The sequence below is a fragment of the Capsaspora owczarzaki genome (genome assembly GCF_000151315.2).
Source record: "Capsaspora owczarzaki ATCC 30864 unplaced genomic scaffold supercont2.7, whole genome shotgun sequence".
In the NCBI taxonomy this organism is placed as follows: domain Eukaryota; class Filasterea; order Ministeriida; family Capsasporidae; genus Capsaspora; species Capsaspora owczarzaki.
In genome coordinates, this window is record NW_011887298.1 from 1,344,863 (window position 1) to 1,364,333 (window position 19,471).

The 19,471-nt window shown below is 52.9% G+C and overlaps 5 protein-coding genes across 5 annotated transcripts; 2 read left to right on the forward strand and 3 right to left on the reverse strand.

Moving 5' to 3' along the window:
* The first annotated feature begins 1,141 nt into the window (after positions 1-1,141).
* Positions 1,142-5,890, forward strand: CAOG_04904 (helicase). The gene is made up of 8 exons (XM_004347605.2): positions 1,142-1,310; positions 1,844-1,948; positions 2,041-2,216; positions 2,321-2,537; positions 2,715-5,012; positions 5,128-5,247; positions 5,343-5,477; positions 5,573-5,890. The coding sequence occupies exons 1-8, from the start codon at positions 1,194-1,196 to the stop codon at positions 5,639-5,641; spliced, it is 3,237 nt and encodes a 1,078-aa protein (XP_004347655.1). The 5' UTR covers positions 1,142-1,193; the 3' UTR covers positions 5,642-5,890.
* CAOG_04905 (hypothetical protein) lies at positions 5,869-10,208 on the reverse strand. The gene is made up of 16 exons (XM_004347606.2): positions 10,135-10,208; positions 9,068-9,378; positions 8,919-8,990; positions 8,786-8,860; positions 8,649-8,708; positions 8,470-8,532; positions 8,335-8,400; positions 8,187-8,267; positions 8,049-8,114; positions 7,871-7,954; positions 7,715-7,786; positions 7,566-7,637; positions 7,424-7,495; positions 7,279-7,350; positions 7,032-7,189; positions 5,869-6,942 (listed from the first exon to the last, which is right to left on the reverse strand). The coding sequence occupies exons 2-16, from the start codon at positions 9,352-9,354 to the stop codon at positions 6,194-6,196; spliced, it is 2,049 nt and encodes a 682-aa protein (XP_004347656.2). The 5' UTR covers positions 9,355-9,378; positions 10,135-10,208; the 3' UTR covers positions 5,869-6,193.
* Positions 10,209-10,772: 564 nt separating this feature from the next.
* Positions 10,773-16,090, reverse strand: CAOG_04906 (helicase superfamily protein). The gene is made up of 3 exons (XM_004347607.2): positions 15,502-16,090; positions 14,492-15,325; positions 10,773-14,379 (listed from the first exon to the last, which is right to left on the reverse strand). The coding sequence occupies exons 1-3, from the start codon at positions 16,069-16,071 to the stop codon at positions 11,101-11,103; spliced, it is 4,683 nt and encodes a 1,560-aa protein (XP_004347657.2). The 5' UTR covers positions 16,072-16,090; the 3' UTR covers positions 10,773-11,100.
* A 97-nt stretch (positions 16,091-16,187) lies between these two features.
* CAOG_04907 (hypothetical protein) lies at positions 16,188-18,361 on the forward strand. Its single transcript, XM_004347608.2, has 5 exons — positions 16,188-16,484; positions 16,648-16,851; positions 17,265-17,466; positions 17,591-17,741; positions 17,858-18,361. Exons 1-5 carry the CDS (start codon positions 16,207-16,209, stop codon positions 18,034-18,036), a joined length of 1,014 nt encoding a protein of 337 aa, XP_004347658.1. The 5' UTR covers positions 16,188-16,206; the 3' UTR covers positions 18,037-18,361.
* CAOG_04908 (hypothetical protein) lies at positions 18,104-18,847 on the reverse strand. Its single transcript, XM_004347609.2, has one exon. The coding sequence runs from the start codon at positions 18,715-18,717 to the stop codon at positions 18,388-18,390; it is 330 nt and encodes a 109-aa protein (XP_004347659.1). The 5' UTR covers positions 18,718-18,847; the 3' UTR covers positions 18,104-18,387.
* Between the last annotated feature and the right edge of the window lie 624 nt (positions 18,848-19,471).

The following is a 19,471-nucleotide window of genomic DNA, read 5'->3' on the forward strand; positions in this document are numbered from 1 at the left end:
CGGGAAAGCAAAACTTTCGCTGGAGGTTGGTTGGGCATTGTGAAGGAGGCACTTTATTGGCAGATGTGACAGCTGGAGGGAGGTGTCGAGGGGGAGCAAAGTATCGACACAAAAAGTCACCGACACAACAAAAAATAACCAAAAAAAAAAAAAAAAAAAAGGCGGGAAAAACAAAAACAACCCTTTCCAGCTCGAGGCTGGTTGGTTGGTTCGGGAGGGGCGAGGACACTGTCAAAGAGTGTACATTGGTAGATGTGTTAACAGGAGGAAGATGTCGAGGCGCGCAACCTGCACGCACACACTCACACACACAGACAAACCAAAATCTAGCACCAAACTGAGCTCCAGCAACAGAAACGACGCAACAAGCAGCACCTGCTCAACCGGTCGTTGCCATGAATAGGATCGAAAGGCAATCAATGGAGCCGACTCTTGTTGCATGGATTTACCTCTGGCACGGGTCACAGGGAAGAGAACAAGCGCAAAGACAATGCTCGACAACAAGCTGCGCTTAGTCTGTACGGACTGATAATTCTGCAAAGCAGTGCACAAGCAAGGGCGCCTCCAAAGCATGTCCAGGTCTGCAATGGTGTGCTGGCAAGGACAGCAAACAACTTGTGCGAGAGGTACCGAGTATGGAGCGACAATAGCACGACCTAAAGCGCAGCTGAGACCGACTCTGGACAAAAACAAAAAGCAAAACATCCAGCAGCGAAAGCTGTGTTTCTACGAATTTTCATGCCATCGGATGGAGCCGTCGGCAACATTCTAACTGGACAGGGTCAGTTCTGCAACACTCCGTGCATTTGTTTGACTTGTCAAGAAGAGCGCCTGAGCAACCCTTGCAACGGTAAGTTATTTTTCTTTTTCTTTTTGTTTTTTTCCTGTGTTCGCTTTTCTTTTACTTTTGCGGAAACAGCCTTCAGAACACTGCAAGTCACCTTCGATTGCCTCTGCTTCGGATCTGCAACAAGTAACTGCAAATGTCCACCGGGTCGGCAGCGATCTTGCTTGCTTGCTTGTGTGTTTGGAGTCTATCCCAAATCTACACACAACCCGTCCGCTCTCAGACCTAGACATGGTTGATAGCAGACAACGCCACAGTTGCCTTGCTCTTGTCGTTCTGTTGATGTCAACAGAAACCCAATCCAGTCCCGTCCAGCGCAGTCTACAACTGTCGCTTTTGTTGAGAAATGGAACAAGTCGGTCCCGACAGCGCAACCAACTCGGCGATGGCGTCCTTCCGCGCATCGCCCGTCCCCGCTGGGCCTTCCAGCAGCGTCCCCCAACCTGTCATGGACTTTGAAGAGGTACACCATCCCTCAACACTGTCCATCCAGAAGGAAGAGATTGAAAGCGCCAAAAAAAAAAAAAAAAAGCGCGGGAAGACGCATGTTGCGTGCTACTGGGCACCAGAGCGAGTGCTCTGCGGTCCGTCCCAAAGCGCTCCTCTCTGTAGCATGCATGGTTGTGCTCCAGTTCTGTTTCACTCTCGCTGACGCGGATACGGGCGCTCTATTGACGCGGCATTCGAAGCAAGATCTCGCCTTTTTTTTTTTTTTTTTTTTTTTTTTTTTTTTTGCTTCCTCCCTCGTTTGCTTGGCTTGTCTTGCATGCATTTTTTTTTTGCTGGCTTGCCCGAGGGGGCGGGAGGGGGGCGTTCTGGCGGTGTGCGACGGATGCAGAAAAAACGAGGATGCGGGTGTTGGGAGAGCGAGCGAGGGCATTGGGTCTGGTGCGATGAGCACTCGATCGATGCTGCGTTGTCCCCATTCGTTCATTCGTTGAAACTGACAAGTGTCCCGGATGATTTGTTGATCAATGAAAACAACCCTTTCCACAGTCGGACGACTCGGAGGATGAAGGCGCGACTGCGACCGCGACGACGACCAAGCGTGGCAAGCAGGCTGCCAAGGACAGCGAAAACTCAGAGTTTGCCGCTCAGATTGTAAGTCCAACGGCCGAGGGGGTGTGCTGCTCTAGCTCGCGTTGGTTGCACGACGCTAACATTGCACTTTGTTTTTTTGTTGTTGTTTCCAGGCCAAAGACAAGGCGAATCGATTTCAGTTTCTGCTCAAGCAGACTGCCATTTTCGCCCACTTTCTTGCTGACGGCCGACTGGACCAGACTGCGATGAAGAGCAAGCTTGATGCCGCCTCAACCTCAGCCGACGCGCCCGCAGCAATGGATGTCTCGGAAGACGCCGCCCCTCCAAAGTACAGGCTTGCTTTTTGGCTTTTGGTCTCATCGCGTCTGCTTGTGTTTGACGGATCGCTCACTGCCCTTTGTTTTTTTTGGTCGCTGGTATCGTATCCTTCAGGTCTCCACAACGCCGCCGTCGCCGCAACCAAGAGGCCGAGGATGCTGAACTGGTCAAGGAAGAGCTGACTGGCAATGAAGGACCCTCCGCCTTCATGTTCACAGAGTCGCCTCCGTACATTGAAGGTGGCAAGATGCGAGACTACCAGATTCGCGGCTTGAACTGGATGATTCAGGCCTACGAGAACGGCATCAACGGCATTCTGGCAGATGAGATGGTAAGTACAAAACAAACAAAGAAAAAAAGAAAAAAAAAAAAGAGACAAAAAAGAAAAGAAAAGCTGCTCGTCGTCGTTGTTTCCAGCATCCCGTCAACTCTTCTTTCTCATCGCCATTGCGACTCTGTGCTGCCATGCTTTTTGTTGTTGTTGTTGTTGTTTTTGTTTCATTTGTAGGGTCTCGGAAAAACACTGCAATCCATCTCGATGCTCGGCTACATCAAAAACATCAAAAAGATCAAGTCGCACAATCTTCTCGTCGTGCCCAAGTCGACGCTGACCAATTGGATGAATGAGTTTCGTCGTTGGTGCCCTTCTCTGCGTGTCATCTGCTTCCACGGTCCGAAGGAGTGGCGTGCAGAGTTTGCCCAGACCACACTGGCCCCGGGAGACTGGGACGTCTGCGTGACGTCGTACGAAATCACCTACCGCGAGAAGGCAGCACTGCGCAAGTTCAACTTCCACTACTTGGTTTTGGACGAGGCCCACTCGATCAAGAACGAGGCGTCGCGCCTGGCAACGGTGCTGCGCGAGTTTAAGACGAAAAACCGCCTGCTCCTGACAGGCACACCGCTGCAAAACAACCTGCATGAACTGTGGGCGTTGCTCAACTTTCTGCTTCCCGACATTTTCGCCTCGTCGGACGATTTCGACGCCTGGTTTTCGCTGACTTCGAGCACCGACCAGCTCGAGGTCGTGAGCCGCCTGCACGCCATTCTCAAGCCGTTCTTGCTGCGTCGTCTGAAGGCCGAGGTGGAGAAGAGTCTGCTGCCCAAGAAGGAGACGAAAATCTACATTGGACTCACGCCAAAGCAGCGCGAGGTCTACCAGGGCATTCTGCTCAAAGACCTCGATGTGGTCAACTCTGGCAATGCCAACAAGGTTCGCCTTTCCAATATTTTGATGCAGCTGCGCAAGTGCTGCAACCATCCGTATCTGTTTGACGGCACCGAGCCGGGCCCGCCTTACACGACAGACAAGCACTTGCTGGACGCGTGCGGCAAGATGAGTGTTCTCGACAAGCTGCTCCCGAAGCTCCAGGCTCAAGGTTCGCGTGTGCTCATTTTCAGCCAAATGACCCGCATGCTCGACATTCTCGAAGACTACTGCATGTGGCGCGGTCACACCTACTGCCGTCTCGACGGTCAGACCGACCACGAGGATCGCGCTCGCATGATTGACGAGTACAATGCCCCCAACAGCTCCAAGTTCCTCTTTTTGCTGTCCACCCGTGCCGGTGGTCTTGGCATCAACCTCTACACGGCCGACACGGTCATTCTGTACGACAGTGACTGGAACCCCCAAATGGATCTCCAGGCACAGGATCGTGCCCACCGCATTGGTCAAAAGAAGCAGGTTCGCATCTTCCGCTTTGTCACCGAAAACACGGTGGAGGAGCGCATCATTGAGCGCGCCGAGATGAAGCTGCGACTGGATGCCATGGTCATCCAGCAGGGTCGCTTGGTCGAGCAGCAAAAGGCGCTCAACAAGGACGACATGCTTTCCATGATTCGCTTTGGTGCCGACCGCGTGTTCAAGACGGAAGACGCCATGATTACCGATGACGACATTGACGCAATTCTCACCAAGGGCGAGGTGAAGACCGCCGAGTTTAACGAGAAGCTCAAGGAGCTCGGCGAAGATCGCCTCAAGTCCTTCTCGCTCGATGCTGATGAGCGCTCCTTGTACAACTTTGATGGTGAAGACTACCGCCGCAAGCGACAGGCCAACAGCATCAAGAACTGGATTGAGCCACCGAAGCGCGAGCGCAAGCAGACCTACTCGGTGGACGCCTACTTCCGAGAGGCCCTTCGCGTCACGTCGAACGCGACCGAAAAGGACGCGGGTGCTGGTTCCTCGAAGGCCAAGCCGCCGCGCCCTGCCAAGACGCCCAACATTTCCGACTTTCAGTTCTTCCCTTCGCGTCTCTTTGAGCTCTTGCAGCAGGAGATTTATGCCTACCGCAAGCAGCTCGGCTGGAAGCCAACGGCACCCACGCCCGAGGAGATTGCGGCCAGCAGCGGCGTCGACCTGGTGGCCGAGCACGAGCAAGAGTGCGAAAAGATTGACCAGAGCGAGCCGCTGTCCGAGGAGGAGACTGTCGAGCGCGACCAGCTGCTCGAGCAAGGCTTTAGCAACTGGAACCGCGCCGACTTCCGCGCCTTTTTGCGTGGGTGCGAAAAGTACGGCCGCTGGGCGACTGCGCTGATTGCCTCCGAGGTTGAGAGCAAGTCCGTTGCTGAAGTGGACGAGTACGCCAAGGTGTTTTGGGACCGCTATCGCGAGGTCGCAGACTCGGACAAGTACTTGGAACGTATTGAGCTGGGTGAGTCCAAGATTCGCCGTCGCGAGGAAATCCAGCAAATTCTCGGTGCCAAGATGCAGCTCTATCGCTCTCCTTTCCAGCAACTGCGCGTCGTCTACTCTACCTCTGGCCGTGGTCGCTGCTTTACGGAAGAGGAGGATCGATTTTTGGTAAAGTTGGAAGACGAAGAAGAAAGAAGAAGAAGAAGACGAAGAAGAAAGAGAGCAAGGGAGTTGGAAGATTGAAGTTTGGCTCCTGCTCACCTCTTTCCTTGTCTTTCTTCAGATCTGCATGCTGTACAAGGTTGGCTATGGCAACGAGACGGCGTACGATGACATTCGCCGTGCCATTCGTGCCGCCCCACAATTCCGATTCGATTGGTACTTGAAGTCTCGAACGGCTGTGGTACGTTTCGTGCTCAACACGCAGTTTTTGATGAGTTTTGGCGATTGTTCTGACTTTTTCTTTTCTTTTGGCTTGTTTTGCTCTGTCGCGAACAGGAACTTCAACGCCGATGCACGTCACTGATCCAATTGATCGAGAAGGAGATGCTCGACCAACAGCAAGAAAAGGAGGCCGCCGCTCCGTCCGACTCGAGCAAGCGCAAAAAGCCGTCTCGGGAAACGTCCAATAAGGTGCGTGGAGTGTTGTACTTTTCTGCCTGTCTGTCCGTTGGCTGTTGCGTGTGCAGTCTTGAAAGCTGATTTTGTTGTGCCGTTAAATGTCATAGAAACCGCGTCTTGAGGACGAGGATGTCGACGCGCCATCTCCTGTCCCGACCAAGTCTTCCCGCAAGTAGCGGCGCCTTTCCGTTTTGATACCGAGCAGCATTGTTCCTGAATTTGGTCGTGTTCTTGTTTTCTACTGCACTCGTTTTTTTTTGAAAGAGATGATAAACTCGATTATTGTACCCCACCGGACCAGCAAGTTTCTGACGCCCATTGGATGCATTTGGCGGTACATGTTCATCAATGCCACTCGAAGCACTCTTGCGCAGTTTCGCAAACTCTGAAACACTTTTAATAACTCTGAAACACTTTTAATAACTCTGAAACACTTTTAATAACTCGCAACACGATCAAAAACCTCTGCAACGCAATGTCAAACACTTGACAACTAGTTCACAACGCCATGTTTTTGTTTGGCTCCAATTTTCAAACACGAATATTTAACTCTGGGGGGGGAAAATAATTTCCAACACTTTAGAACTCGATGTAGAACTCAGAAACCCCATCCTATCCGCTCAGCTGGAGGTGGTCAAAGCCCGATGGCTTAACAAACAGGACAGGGGCTTTGGTTTTTTTTTTTTTTGGTTAGCTCAGAAGATCTCTCATACGAGCTCAGAAGATCTCTAAGGGGAGGGTGCCACGTAATCAGTGCCAGAGGCAGGGGGAATTTCGTTCGCCACTGGTTCAGCCAGCCCCAACACCTCCGAGTACATGGGATTCTCGGTCGTGCTGGCGTACACATCGACCGATTCGTACAGCGCCTCCGATTGCATGTAGCTCTTGGTAAACGTCTCATCGGGCCGGAAGGAGAATGAATCGCTCATGAACACTTGCGAGGTGCGGCGCATACTAGAGGACGTGGCCAGCTGGGATTGCGAGCGCCGCCTGTACAAGGTGACTGCGAGAGCGATCAGGGCAAGAAGAAGGACGCAACCAGCCACAGCACCAACAATGATAGGCAACGTTGAGCTGTCGTCACTGTTCTTGTTTGCAGCTGCAGCTGCCGCAATGGAAGCCGAGATTGCCGATTCTACCGACATTGCGGAAGACGCAGACACAGACCTGGCTGACTCGGCTGAAGTGGCTTCAACGAGTTGGACCGAGACAGAAGATGCTGAATCGACAGAAGCCACGGATTGAGCGGACTCGACGGACTGTACCGATGCAGCCGACGGGATGGAGGCGATCGAGACCAGGGAAGCCACAGAAGCAGCCGATGAGACGAATTCGATGGAGCCGCAAGTGTTCCCAGTCAGCACATAGCCATCGTAGCACTGCGAGCACGTGCTGCTTGAAGTACAATAGAGACAGTCTGAAGGGCAGCAGGCAGCTGCGGAAGCAGCATAGCACGTTGCACAAGCTGGGTGACAAGCTAGTATTCCAAGACAACGATGGTCAGCGATGTGAAAACCAAGTCTTGGCCATACTACGCTCCGCACTCGGATCCCGTTGGCCCTTTACCTTGTGGAGACGCGGCCGAACCATATGTGCTAGGAGGCGCACGAATATTGCTACCAAACGTAAAGTTGTTGGGAGAAAAATACACCGTCGCAGCGGATGTCCATGCGGCGTTCTGGAACAAGCCAGGGGGAAGAGTAGAGGCTGGGCCGCCCAGATATCTGTGGAAGGAGCCGATGAGGGAGTTGGAGAGCAAAGAAATGAGCGGGCAGGAGGCGATGGTGCCCAACACCACAGAGAACGAACGTACAAGATGGGAGCAGCTTGGAGCCCTTGGAAGAGATTTTGGGGATACTGCGTAATCCGGGACGGGGAGAGTCTCCTGAACAACACATTCAGAAATTCAATATTCACTGCCAGGAAAGCTGGTGGAATCACAAGGCAAGCCAACGTACAGTACGATCAAGGACGGAGTATTATCAAAGACCGTCGCAGGAATGCTTGTGAGCCGATTGTTGGTCAAATCGCTGCTCAGATGCGCGTGTCCGATGAGTTCATGAAAGAAAATCGCATGGTACTGCTTCACGGTCAACTTACAGCGTCGTCAATTGCGACAGACCTTGGAACGCAGTCGAGGAGATTTGAGTAATGGCGCTGTCTTTCACGAACCTGATGCGAGAGGCATGGTCAGAGCAAGTTCATCCAATGAGACACGTTTTGATCACCCCCCCCCCAAGTAGCCGTACAGAGATGTCAGAACGGGTAGGTTTGAAAATGTGCTGCTAGGAAGACTTCTGATCGGCTGGTTGAGAATCGAGCTAATAATGTGCACAAGGCAGACAAAACGGTCCAGTCAATAAAGGCGATGCTGTTCACGCGGCTCGATTCGAACAAAAACCTACAGAGTTTGCAAGGACTGGAGATGGCCGGGAGTCGGCGCAAACTGATTCGACGAGATTGAAGTGATGTCGGAGCCACTGATGGTTCTATCAGCAGCGTGAAAAAATTCATTCAAATTGCCGTAAAGTAGACGTAATGTGAGTCGCAAGACCAGTTCCAACCGAAACACGCGGAACGTACAGTGATTGTAGGTTGGGAGCTGAGACAGTCAACGAGGCGAAAAAGTTGGTGTTTGAGTAAACGCTTCTGCAATCACGAGTTGTCAGCAAAATGAATGATTCAAAGTTGCTTCCGTGCAGAGAACTTCAGTTCACGTACAAGGAGGTCAAAGCGTTCGAAACCGGACTGATGATAGTACTCAGCCATGCAGGCACACTATTAGTATCAAGCTGAAGCTGACTGTTTCGTGTTCACGATGAGATGCAAGTTCCAAGCTGCAGCTTTTGTCAGCCACTCGGTGACTCACAGGGTTCGAAGTGCAGGGAGCCCCGACAGAGAATTGGCTGAAAGTGACGTCGGCATGACCAATGATCTAGGCAAGGCACAAATGTCAATACAGTTGTTTTCAGCAACCCAATGCACAACTATCAGGCTCTCGTACAATGTCTGCACTGAATTCATGCCAAAAAAAGCCCCAGAAGTCCCGACGTGATCAAAAACATCTCTGGTACCATAGCGAACAAAACAAAATCAGTATTGCGAAAGCAGCACCTACTGCTGCAAGATTGTCATATCAAGTGCAAGCCAGAACAAAAGCCACGATCGAGGCGATGGACTTACAGTGTTGTTATGTTCATTAGCTTGAAAACGTTCAAGTTGAAAGTGCTAGAACTTAAGAGGCTGCACATTCAAAGAGTAACAACTTTGCTCAGCTTCACCAAACGCCACCGCGCGCGCAACAAGCTTGCTGTACTTACAGTCTTGTGAGAGATGTGAGACCGGAAAACATGCTCGCAGAAACTTGGGTTTTTTGCATGGCGAATGGCAGCTTCCTGAACAACGTTGAGTTAGAAAGCTGTCCGTCCAACTTGTTGAGATTGGTGCACGTACAGAAAGTTCAGCTGGGTCAGCCCAGAAAAATCAATGAACTGAAAGTTCGATGCAGAAAGCGAGAGCAGTTCGCTGGTTGAAGGATGGGAGTGAGCGCAGGTTTGTTTGGGATGAACCAACGAGCAACGGATGGTTTGTTTTCCAATTACAGAGACTGCGTGTCTTGCGGTAGCTTCATGGTTTCTGTCAAAACGGCGCATTCTACCACACCGTCCGAATCACAAGTGCAGTCCCCATTTTGGCACGAGTCGGCGGCTGGGGGCGACCATGTGCACACGCACTCTGTGCAATCGAGATCGCACGGGACTGGGCATTCGCACGGGACTGGGCACTCGTCATCGCACGAGTTGGCCTGGACGGAAGCACTCGACAAACAGACCAGAACAAGTGCTCCCAGTAGCCAGACCAATCGCGTATTTTGGAACGAGCGGCGCATGACGGTGAAAACTGAACAACGAATCTACCAAAAAACCAAAAATTGCACACAACGCAAATCACGCGTGTGAATCGGTGAGAATTTCAAGCGCACGACAATGTTGTCGCTCTGATGTTCAACAGCAGCGCCACTCCATAGCATTGTATGGGACATGAGCGGAAAGGAAGGCTAGCCAAAAACAAAACACTCGGGTGTGGTGTTGGGGACTGGTTTTGGAGTTGCGTCCTTCGCTGTCTCCCGCTTGACACACCGTCCTTTCCCGCTCACAACTCGAGGATGCTGTTTAATGGTAGTAGGTGGTAGTAGGTGGTGGTGGTGGTGGTGGTGGTGGTGGTGGTGGTGGTGGTGGTGGGTTTCGGGAACAGAGAATGTCCCGACAGACAATACGAGCGGAGCGACCAGCAGATCAAACTGCCGCTCCCCACACAACAAACACAAGGAGACCTGCCCACAACCACAAACCGTTTCGTTGCGCACCCTGGCACTCCCAAACACGGAGATTGGGATGGGGATGACGATGGGGATGGGGATGGGGATGGGAGGGACAGGCGACCAACTGCGACTGGTCGCGATCAGCTGTTGTGGTTGTGTTCTGTTTTTGTTTTGTTATTTTTTTGTGTAATGCAAAAGCTCGTTTTGTTGTACTGTTGCTTTGGTCCTATTCGTGCACTTCGGGCGCAGGCACACACAGAGACAGACAGACGTAGGCATTCACGACAAGTAGCTTGTGCGAGATGAACGGGTGGGTGATGGATGGCGGAGATGGAAGTGCAAACTAACCACCAAACAAGAAAAAAGAAAAGAAAAAAAGAGGAAAAATAAAAAAAATAAAAAGAGGAAAAAATAAAAAAGAGGAAAAAATAGAAAGACTGAACCAAGCGACAAAGAAGGAAATCCATGGTGATCTGTTCGCTCAAAACTCGGCGATCTTGGGTGTTTGGTCCTGCTGTGCTTATGCACCTCTTCGCTGTTGAAAGCCCTGCTTTTTGTCCGTCTTTCTGTGCCAGTCTGTCTGCCTTCGTTTGTTGTCTGAAAGCTCGCACGCTCAGCTGCTTTGAACACGCTCTCGCCTGACTCGATCGGCAGATCCCCTGAGCGTGATGAGGCTGGCAGACGTAGCTGCCGCTGTTTGCGCTCTTGTTTGCGCATTGTGAGCCTGTTGTCTCTGAACCTCGACCAAAAACAAAGAGTGGCGATGGTGGGTTTGGCCATATTTTTTAATTGTTTTGTTTTGTTTTGTTTCTGGGCAAGGAGCGGTGTTTGTTCAAGGTCATGTCATGAAATTGGCTGTCAAATTCCTTCACTCCTCCCGTTTTCGGGTGTTAACAAGAAGCAAGAAAGTGGGCTGCTATTCAATCGAGTCCAGAGAAAAAGACTCCAAAGCGGCCTCCCAGTCATCTCCTTCCCCTGCTGCACCTAAAACTTTGAAGAACAAAATTAAATAGGCGAGTTGGTAATTTTGGTGCGGATCTGAAGGGAAAAGTTGTTCGGCAAACTTGCGGGACATGCATTAGATCTACAACGAGCACCCGTTTGAATAGTCAACAAGGGACTGGAAATTGGTCGCTCCGGCATTGTTGGGAGCAGCTTTGGCTTCCTTCATGAGGCTGGCAACCGCAGCTTTCGAGTTGGCATCGCGGCGGAGGGTCGGGAGGCCGGCGACACGGCAGCGTGAATGTTGTTGACCTCAATCCAGAAGTTGGCAACGGAGGTGTTCAGCGAGAGAACACAGCCAACTTCCGAGAGTCAGGGACGGTCGTGTGCGCGGTGAGTCACTTGCGACGAAGAAGGATTGGCCGCTACGACTTTTGCCGAGGGATCACCACCCGCAAGAACACACCGCATGATCTCGAGAGCCGCGGATTTGTCACTCACTGAATTATGCTCACTGCAGGTGACGGCGTGGATGCAGGACGGGCAGCCGTTGTCGCACACGCACTCGCGCACAAGCTGATATGCTGCTTCGAGCATAGCCGGCAAGAGATGGTACGCTTTGAGAGCAAGCCCAACACCGCCAGGTCTAGTATCGTACAGCAGAATGCGCGGAGGTCGCAGGCGGGTCTCGCTAATGCTGATGCACTCCGTTCCGAGGTCGTTTGGGTCGCACGATAAAAACAGCGGCACCATGTTGAGAACGGCGTGAGCTGCACCGTGGGCTCCGGCTCGAAACTCAAACCCACAGGCTTCAACGTGGCGCTTGACGGATTGTGATAGGTCAATCCAGCTGGCGTATGTCTCGAATTCCACTGGAGGCAGATCAAGCGGCAGCCGATCAAACACTGCCGAATTCTTTTGCCAAATTTTCTTAAATCCAAACACGCTCAAGCAGACATTGGCCTTTGCGTAGTTGCAGCTTATTGTGCCGGCCGGAATGACCTCATGCGGGACTGCTTCGGACGAGCTTGGAGGGACATCTTGCTGCAGAGTCGTCTGGAAACCGCTGGGCACAAATTCTGGACGTTGCAGTCGTCCGTGGGGGCGCGCCAGAGCTTCTCGAGACATGAATCGCCGTCTACTGGGGCTTGACGGCAGATGGTCATCATCACGATGTGCGGGAGTTGGGTAGGGGGTCAAGCTAGGAGGAGGGGTTTCTGCATTTGGGCTGCCAGGAATGCCCGGTTGCTGGTGGGCACTTAATGACTCTCGATTTCTCACAGGATGCAGGGTTGGGTGGTCATGGTCGACATGGTGCTCAGTAAATGCCCACTCTAAGGTCCCAGGTTGTTGCTCCTCGGGCTGCGAAATGGTTGAGAGAACTTGCCTGGTTGCGCTGCCGCTCTTAATCACCCGCAAAGTTTGCACGTCCTTTCGATCACGCTGCTTTGTGTAGTATCCAGCGATGCAGGGCTTTACAAAGGCGATGCGTTCGGTTAAATCGAGCTTGCGCACCAAGTACTCGTTCCCTTGATGCAAGTAGATGGCGCCGTCATAGATTTCAAAGAACGCCCGCGACTCGTCAATCTCGTCCAGGCATTCGCCAGTGAGTTCGTTCACGACCTTGTAGCGAATTGTGTCGATACTGCGGATGCTGACGGCCGCCGAAGGAACCTCAATTCGAAAGGTTTGCACGTACAGACCGTTTCGGCGAGCCAGCACGGCTCCGCCATCCATGGGGACACCACCGGGTCGTCGACCGGCCAACATGACGGCAACTACGCTGTCAAAAGTGGGGCCAAACCATTGGCTGTCTGCGTCGGTCAGGGGATGCTCGGCTGCGGCGCACAACAAATGACCCCAAAGCACGCTCTCGTTTCCGGGATCAATGCATGAAGCTTCCATTTCTCGAGTGAAAATTTCGAGAGGGTGGCGGCAAAAGTGCTGATCGATCGGGGAGGGGTAGGCCACGAAGATGGAAACGCTTGGTCGTTCGTTCCGGCCACTGCGACCGGCCTGCTGCCACAGCGACGAGAGTGAGCTGGGAAAGCCGAGATGCAGCGTCGCATCCAGTGTTCCGACATCCACGCCCAGCTCGAGGGCGTTTGTCGCCGTGATGGCCGTGAGATGCCCGTGGAAGAGCCCGCGTTCAATTCGGCGGCGATCCGGAATCGAGTAGCCGCTACGGTACGAGGTGACCTTTGGCACAAGCGATGCCAGCCCTTCTTCGACGAGAAAGCGGTGAGTATACCTGAGCATGAGCTCGCAGACCTTGCGGATTCGTGCAAATGCGATCGTCCGGAGGCCCAGCTTGACTGCGAGTCGGAGAATCTGCGCACAGGCGACCAACGGTGACTTTAGCAGGTGCTGGCGACGATGAGGATCACTCAACGCGCGCAAAATAATCGAAACGCCTTCGTTGGGATGCGGGTGCGAGGAAGCCGTGGAGACGAGAGACGACGCAGTGGTGAAGCCGGGTCGGCTACCAGACAGCACGGTGACTGGATTGAAGCTGCCGGAATCTGGGCCACTGGCCGCGATAGCGGGCACCATGGCAGCAGGCTTGTGTAGCAGAGTCGTTGCTTCAGCGGTCGAGGCGACGGACGGCCCAGGCGACAGTGCATCGGAGATGAGTGCGAGATCGGGATCGGAAAGAGTCCGGCTGCTGTCCAGACCACTTTCTTCTACGGACGACACACTGTCAGAGCTCAAGCTGGCCATCTGGTGAAGCAAATCTGCATCGAAAAACTGCGTCAGATCGACTGTCGAGGAACGCAGAGCTTCCGAACCTCCGAACATGGACGCGAACGAGGATGATTCTTGGTGTTTGGCTTCGGCAGTTGCTGCTGGTGCGCCTCCTTCTTCAACAAAAACCGAGTGACGTGTTGCGTCGTTCCGCGCCTTGGCAGCTTGCGCAGCAGCTTGCTTTGCTGCTGTGATGGCCCGCCACAGCTTTGCGTTCGGGTCCCAAAACACAAACTTTTTGTGCCCCGATGGAGAGCCGTCGCGGGAAATCACCGCAATCTCCGGTTCTGGAACGCCAATCAGCTGCGACATGAGGTTGCGAGGGTTGGAAATCGTGGCCGAGCAGCAGATAAACTGAGGCGCGGCGCCGTAGAGTTCGCAGAGCCTCCGCAATCGCCGAAGCACGCATGAAACATGAGAGCCAAACGCCCCCGAGTAGACGTGTGCCTCATCGACAACGACAAGGCGAAGCTGCGAAAAGAGACGCGGCCAATTTTTGTGCTGGGGCAAAATGCTGACGTGAAGCATGTCCGGGTTTGTCAACACGACCGACGCGCTCTCGCGCACGTTGGCTCGCTCGCTTTTGGGGGTGTCACCGTCCAGTGTGGCCGCAAACAGCTGATAGGGCACGAGAGAAGACAGCGCCAGCAGTGCATTCAGCGCCCGAAGTTGGTCTTGAGCCAGAGCCTTTGTGGGGAAAAGGTAGAGCGCCAAAGCTTGTCGGTTCATCAAGGCTGCATTGATCGCAGTGGCATTATAAATGAGCGATTTGCCGCTGCTGGTTGAAGTCGAAACAATGGCATGCTGGCCTTTCCATAGCGCCTCCAGTGCTTCGACTTGATGAGAGTACAACGAGTCAAACCCACGCTCAACAAGAGCAGCGCGCATGGCAGGGTGCAGGTTGATCTGTCAATGCATAATAGCACCAACAAGAGCGTTGGCAAAGATGGCGAGATGGGATGAAGATGATGCGCAAAACAAAACAAGAAAAAAACAAAAAAAAAAACCAGCGGCTTACTGTCAAGGGCTTCACTTGGGCCGGCCTGGCCGGAATGTCCTGAATATGCACAATTTGTCCTTCATAGAATGGCTGGGCCTGAATTTGCTGAATAAATTCATGGGCCGAATGCAAGGGTCCGCCGTCAGTTTTGTGTGCTGTTGGTGTCGATGATTCGGTTTCATTTGCCACGAACGGCGTAGTAGGAAGCGAATCGGGAAGCGAATCGGCAAGCGATGTAACCGGCAACGCCAGAAGGTCGGCTGGGGTTGCTTGGGACGGTTGAGGCGGGTCTGGGTCGACAGCCGGGAAAGCGCCAACGTCCGTTGACTGGTTTTCAGAGTTGGGTGACGCCGCCGCCGCTGCGAGAAGCAAACGCACAAAGCGCGTCTTTCTTCGGAGTAGAGCCGTCGATTGGGCCGCAGACATGGCAGTGCTGCTACCAAACGACCGCAAATGTGAAAAGACAATCTCGAGATGCGTCGACGGGTCCTCATCAGGCGCAAGCACGTGCCGGATTGCGGGGTCTGCACGGACAAAGGCGAGCGCGGGCACAGCGCTGCTGCTGCTGCTGCTGAACGGCACATTTCGGGTCTGTTGGTCGGCATTTGGAGGAGCGTAGAGATCGGGCTGTGCGAATCGCGACTGATAGAGCGCGCTCGGGCGAGCGGCGGCGGCAGAACCATAGTGCTCCAGCGTCAAGTAGCGGCGGATGGCAGCATCCTGCTTTGAGTGCGTTTCACTCGGCATTTGAACGTGCTGCAGCATGACATGGCTTGGCGCAATATTCGCAATGCGCTGAATCACGTTCCAGGTCGGAGTGACACCACTCATTGCTTGGACGGTGCTGGAAATCTGTTTGAAAGGACAAAGATGTGGTTGGTAAAAATGGCACAAAGTTACTAGTTTATTTCCCCCCCCCCCTCCCTGAGTGTTTTTTTTCTTCTCTCAGCAATTTCGCCCACACAAAACCACACCCTCCACATACACACACCACGCCCCCCTTCCCAAAACAAGACATGGTACTCAACTCGGCTCAGAGTGCAGATGATTCCACGCGGCTTGAGCAGTGAGCACGCTGCGTCGATCGCGCTGTACATGGCCACGAGCATTTTCTGGTCGTCCGTTGCGAGCTGCTCGATCGCCGCGCGCGCTTGCATCTCGGCGTTCTTTGCGGCGTTTGTCTGCGTCTTGACAGCTTGTTGTGGTTGTTGTTTTCCAAGTTGCACGCCAGACGCAGCAGCAGCACCAGCAGCACCAGCAGCACCAGCAGCAGCAGCAGGTCTGTCCGCTTCACCCTCAGAATGTGTGGCGTTCGATTCGAATTGCCTCGCTTGCTCTTGCATGGCTGGTGGCTCGCCAGCCTCGTCGCCATTGTCCATCTCGCTCAGCGCCAAGCGAATCCGTTTGCGCGCTGCTTCCCGCCTTGCCTCTGCCTCTGCCTCTGCCTCGCTCGCGGTCGTCGCTGTCGTTGCCGTGCGATTCGCAGCCTCATCTGCAGAGTCGTCCGGCCACATTGGAACCGTCACAAACTCGTCCTCCTCCTCTGCTTCTGCTTCTTGTTGTTCTTCGCATTGCTCCAGCGACCGCTTCAGCGACATGAAGCTTTTTGGACTGAGCCTCCATTCCATGTGCTGTATTGTAGATCTATTCTATTTTTGGTTTATGCTCGACATTGACTCTTCTTTGCTCAGCAGCTCGCTCGCTCAGTCTTAGAAACCCAGCTCCCAATCCAAATGAGCCGTGGTGTTGTGGCAGTCGCCGTGCTGCTGGCCGCGCTGGTGGCTGCGATCTCGCTGCCGATGGGCGTCCGCAGCGCAGACAGCAGCAGCAGCAGCAATGGAGTGGCCGACCGCGTTGCGCATCTGGACAAGCTCCAGGCGCGCTCGTCCAGCGGCCTGATCAAGCTCGACATTGCAAAGTACACCAGTCTCATGCGCACAGCCCCGCGCAACTACTCGGTCATCCTCATGCTCACATCGCTCAACCCGCGCCAGAACTGCAAGCCGTGCAGGTACGACTGGCTTGGCTTGGCTTGGCTTGGCTTGGCTGCTGAAGCGCTCCGTTCTGCGAGATCGCTCAATCTCGAGCTGTCACTCAACTCACTCACTTTGCTCAACCCAATGTCGGAAATGTAATCTTGCATCTATTGCGTGTGTGTGCTCTGCTTTCGACAGCTTTGGGCACGCCGAGTTTGAAGTCCTCGCGTCGTCGTGGCTGCAATCGCCCGAGTACCAATCTGGCCAGCTCTACTTTGCCGTCGCCGAGTTTGAATCTGCAAGCGAGGTCTTTGAAAAGCTCAAGACGCAAAGCATCCCGACCATCATGCACTTCCCGGCCATCGGTGGACCAAAGCCGTCCGACACGTACAGGATGCAGCAGTGAGTTTCGTTGTCGACGGATTTCTTAGTTGGGGTCTTGTTTGGACCGTGCGTTGTTCGATCTGCAAAGCAGACGTGCTACCTACTACTACAGGCACTATGTAGTCTGAGCACTGGAACGACCGCAGGTGGTTTTTGAGCGATGCGCGGCACCGTACTCTTTGTCGCTCGTTTTTTTTTTTTTTTCTTTTTCTTTTTTTCTTTCTCCCGTTTCGCCGATGATTAGAAACCAAAACATTCACACACGATTCACTTCGGACTGGAGTCTGTCGACTCTCACGTGAAGAATAATGTTCTGCAATCATGATTGGCACCTCTCAGTTTTCGTTTTCGTTTGTTATTTTGTTTGCTCTCGTTTTGTTGTTTTTGATCTCACTTGTCGTCCCTTCCCCCCTTTTGGTTTTCTGCAATAGACTTGGTCTTGAAGCAGAGAACGTCCTGCGCTTTGTAGCAGAGCGAACGGGCATCTCCTTCCAGATCAAGCGCCCGGTCGACTACATGTTTTACGTGCTCCTCACACTCGGCCTTGTTGTGGGCGCTGCGGTCTTGTACAAGCTTCTCCCTGCTGCCGTGCAGTTCTACCGCAACCCAACGTACTGGGCCTTTGCTGCCGTTGTAAGTGTCACGCCCCAACCTCTGTTTGTCGCGCCGTCCTTCCTTCCTTTCCAACTGACCTTTCGTTGGTCGTCTGTTTTTTTGTTTGTTTTTTTATTTGCTTTTTTACTATTTGTTCGGCTAGACTGTTTGCTTCTTGTTCACTTCTGGGCAAATGTGGAATCAAATCCGCGGCCCGCCGTACATTGCCGGCAATCCGAATGGCCCACCCATGTTCTTCCATCCCAGCTCGCAGTCCCAATTTGGCGTTGAAAGCCATATTGTGATGGCATTATGTACGGCTTTGTTTTCGCGCCCATCCCTGTGCTTGCCTCCTCTGCACGATTCTGTGCCTGACGTTGTTTCTGGGCTTTTTCTTTGTTTTTGGGTGTGTGTGTTTTTTGAACAACAGATGCTACCATTGCTGGCAGCTTCCTGCTTCTCAACATCAGCGCTCCGTTTGCATCGACTCCTATTCTGCGGCGATCGGCTGTATATACGTTCTTGGCAGTGTTTGTCTTCTTCCTGAGCGTGGCATTCTCCATCTTCCGGCAAAAGCAGCGAGGCTATCCCTTCCGCCTCTTTTTCTAAAGCGCGTGCCGTCCTTTCGCGCGGTGAATTGCCCGCTTGTGGTTCTCTTCCCTCACAAGGCACACAAGGCAGGACACTCGCATTTATTCTACTGTTACATACTCAAAACATCACTTTCAATCTGTTCCAATGACCATTCTCCATCTCCAAATCAAGCATCCATCCAGCCTGCGCCTAACTTTGCTCCTTTGCGACTTGTACTCGAGTCCAGTAAGATACACTGTCACAAAATGACGAGGGGGTACACAGCATTTTGGCTGTACAAGCTTTAACTTTTGGCTGTTTTATTGAGGCCAAGTCCGCAACCAATACAACAAAGTGCCTCCATTCACATTTTTTTTCGTTTTTTGGCTATCGGTCTCGGCGATCAGGGCGGCGCGCTTCTTCGACGCGGTCTGAGTTTGTGCGGACGAGGTCGTCAATGTGGTCGATGGCTGGCTGGAGGAAGATTCGGGCGTCCTTGGCAATCTTGTTGTGCATGGCCTTGACGTCGGGCATGCCGTACTCCTGCTCAATGACCATTCCGATGAGCGTGCCCACAGCGACGCCCGCTGCAACGCGCATCGTCAGCCGCGAGAAGGCCATCCCGCCGACAAACGACGCAACGCTAAACCCGGCCAGCCAGCGCGGCAGCGGCTTGCTCCCATCCCCGCCACTTCCACTCGCGCCAGTCGCTGACATGTTTGTGTGTGTTGTTCTTGTTTTGAAGGTGTGCAAAGGAAGCGAAAAGAAGGATGATTGAGGGGGGGAAAAACCAGTTGGTTGGATGTCGTGTCAAAACTCAGACGCTGCAAATTTTGAAGACTGAAACGAGTGAATGGCACAAATTTGGAGAAGGCAAATATCGCCAAGACAGAAAATAAACAGGCAGCACCGTCGGGCACAAAAAAAAAAAGTCGCAAGCTATGGAGGAGCTGTGCATGTGGAAGCGACAGATTGATCGCGAGCAATTGCAACGCGATTCCGACAAGAGGCAAATCGAGGTGTACAGTGGGCTGACTTGAATTGAGCGTGTAGCAACACCTCATTGAGCTGTTCACGTCCGGTACCTTGGTCCAATTCCAATCTCTTAGCGGATTTATTCCAACGGCAACATGAACTTTGCATTGTGCGAGCGTCTCGACCTCCACCACCTCATGGAAACATTACAATCCATTGAGAATTTCTCAGAAGCTCAAAAGCGCACTCTAACTTGTCACGAGCGTTCAACAAGAGCGGCGCGGCAAAACCCGATCGTCGTTGTTGTCGAGTTTCCGCCTTCGATTTTCGTTTCTTTCGTTCGACGGCGTGCTTCTGCTGTGCTCGCTCGCTTCCAACTACAAAAATGGATCAACAGCATCGTTTTAGTGCTACTCACCGGCTGTGTCTTCCCATTGCAATGATTTTTTCTAATTCCTCTTCTTTTTTCGTTTCTTTCTTTCGTTCGATCTGCTGT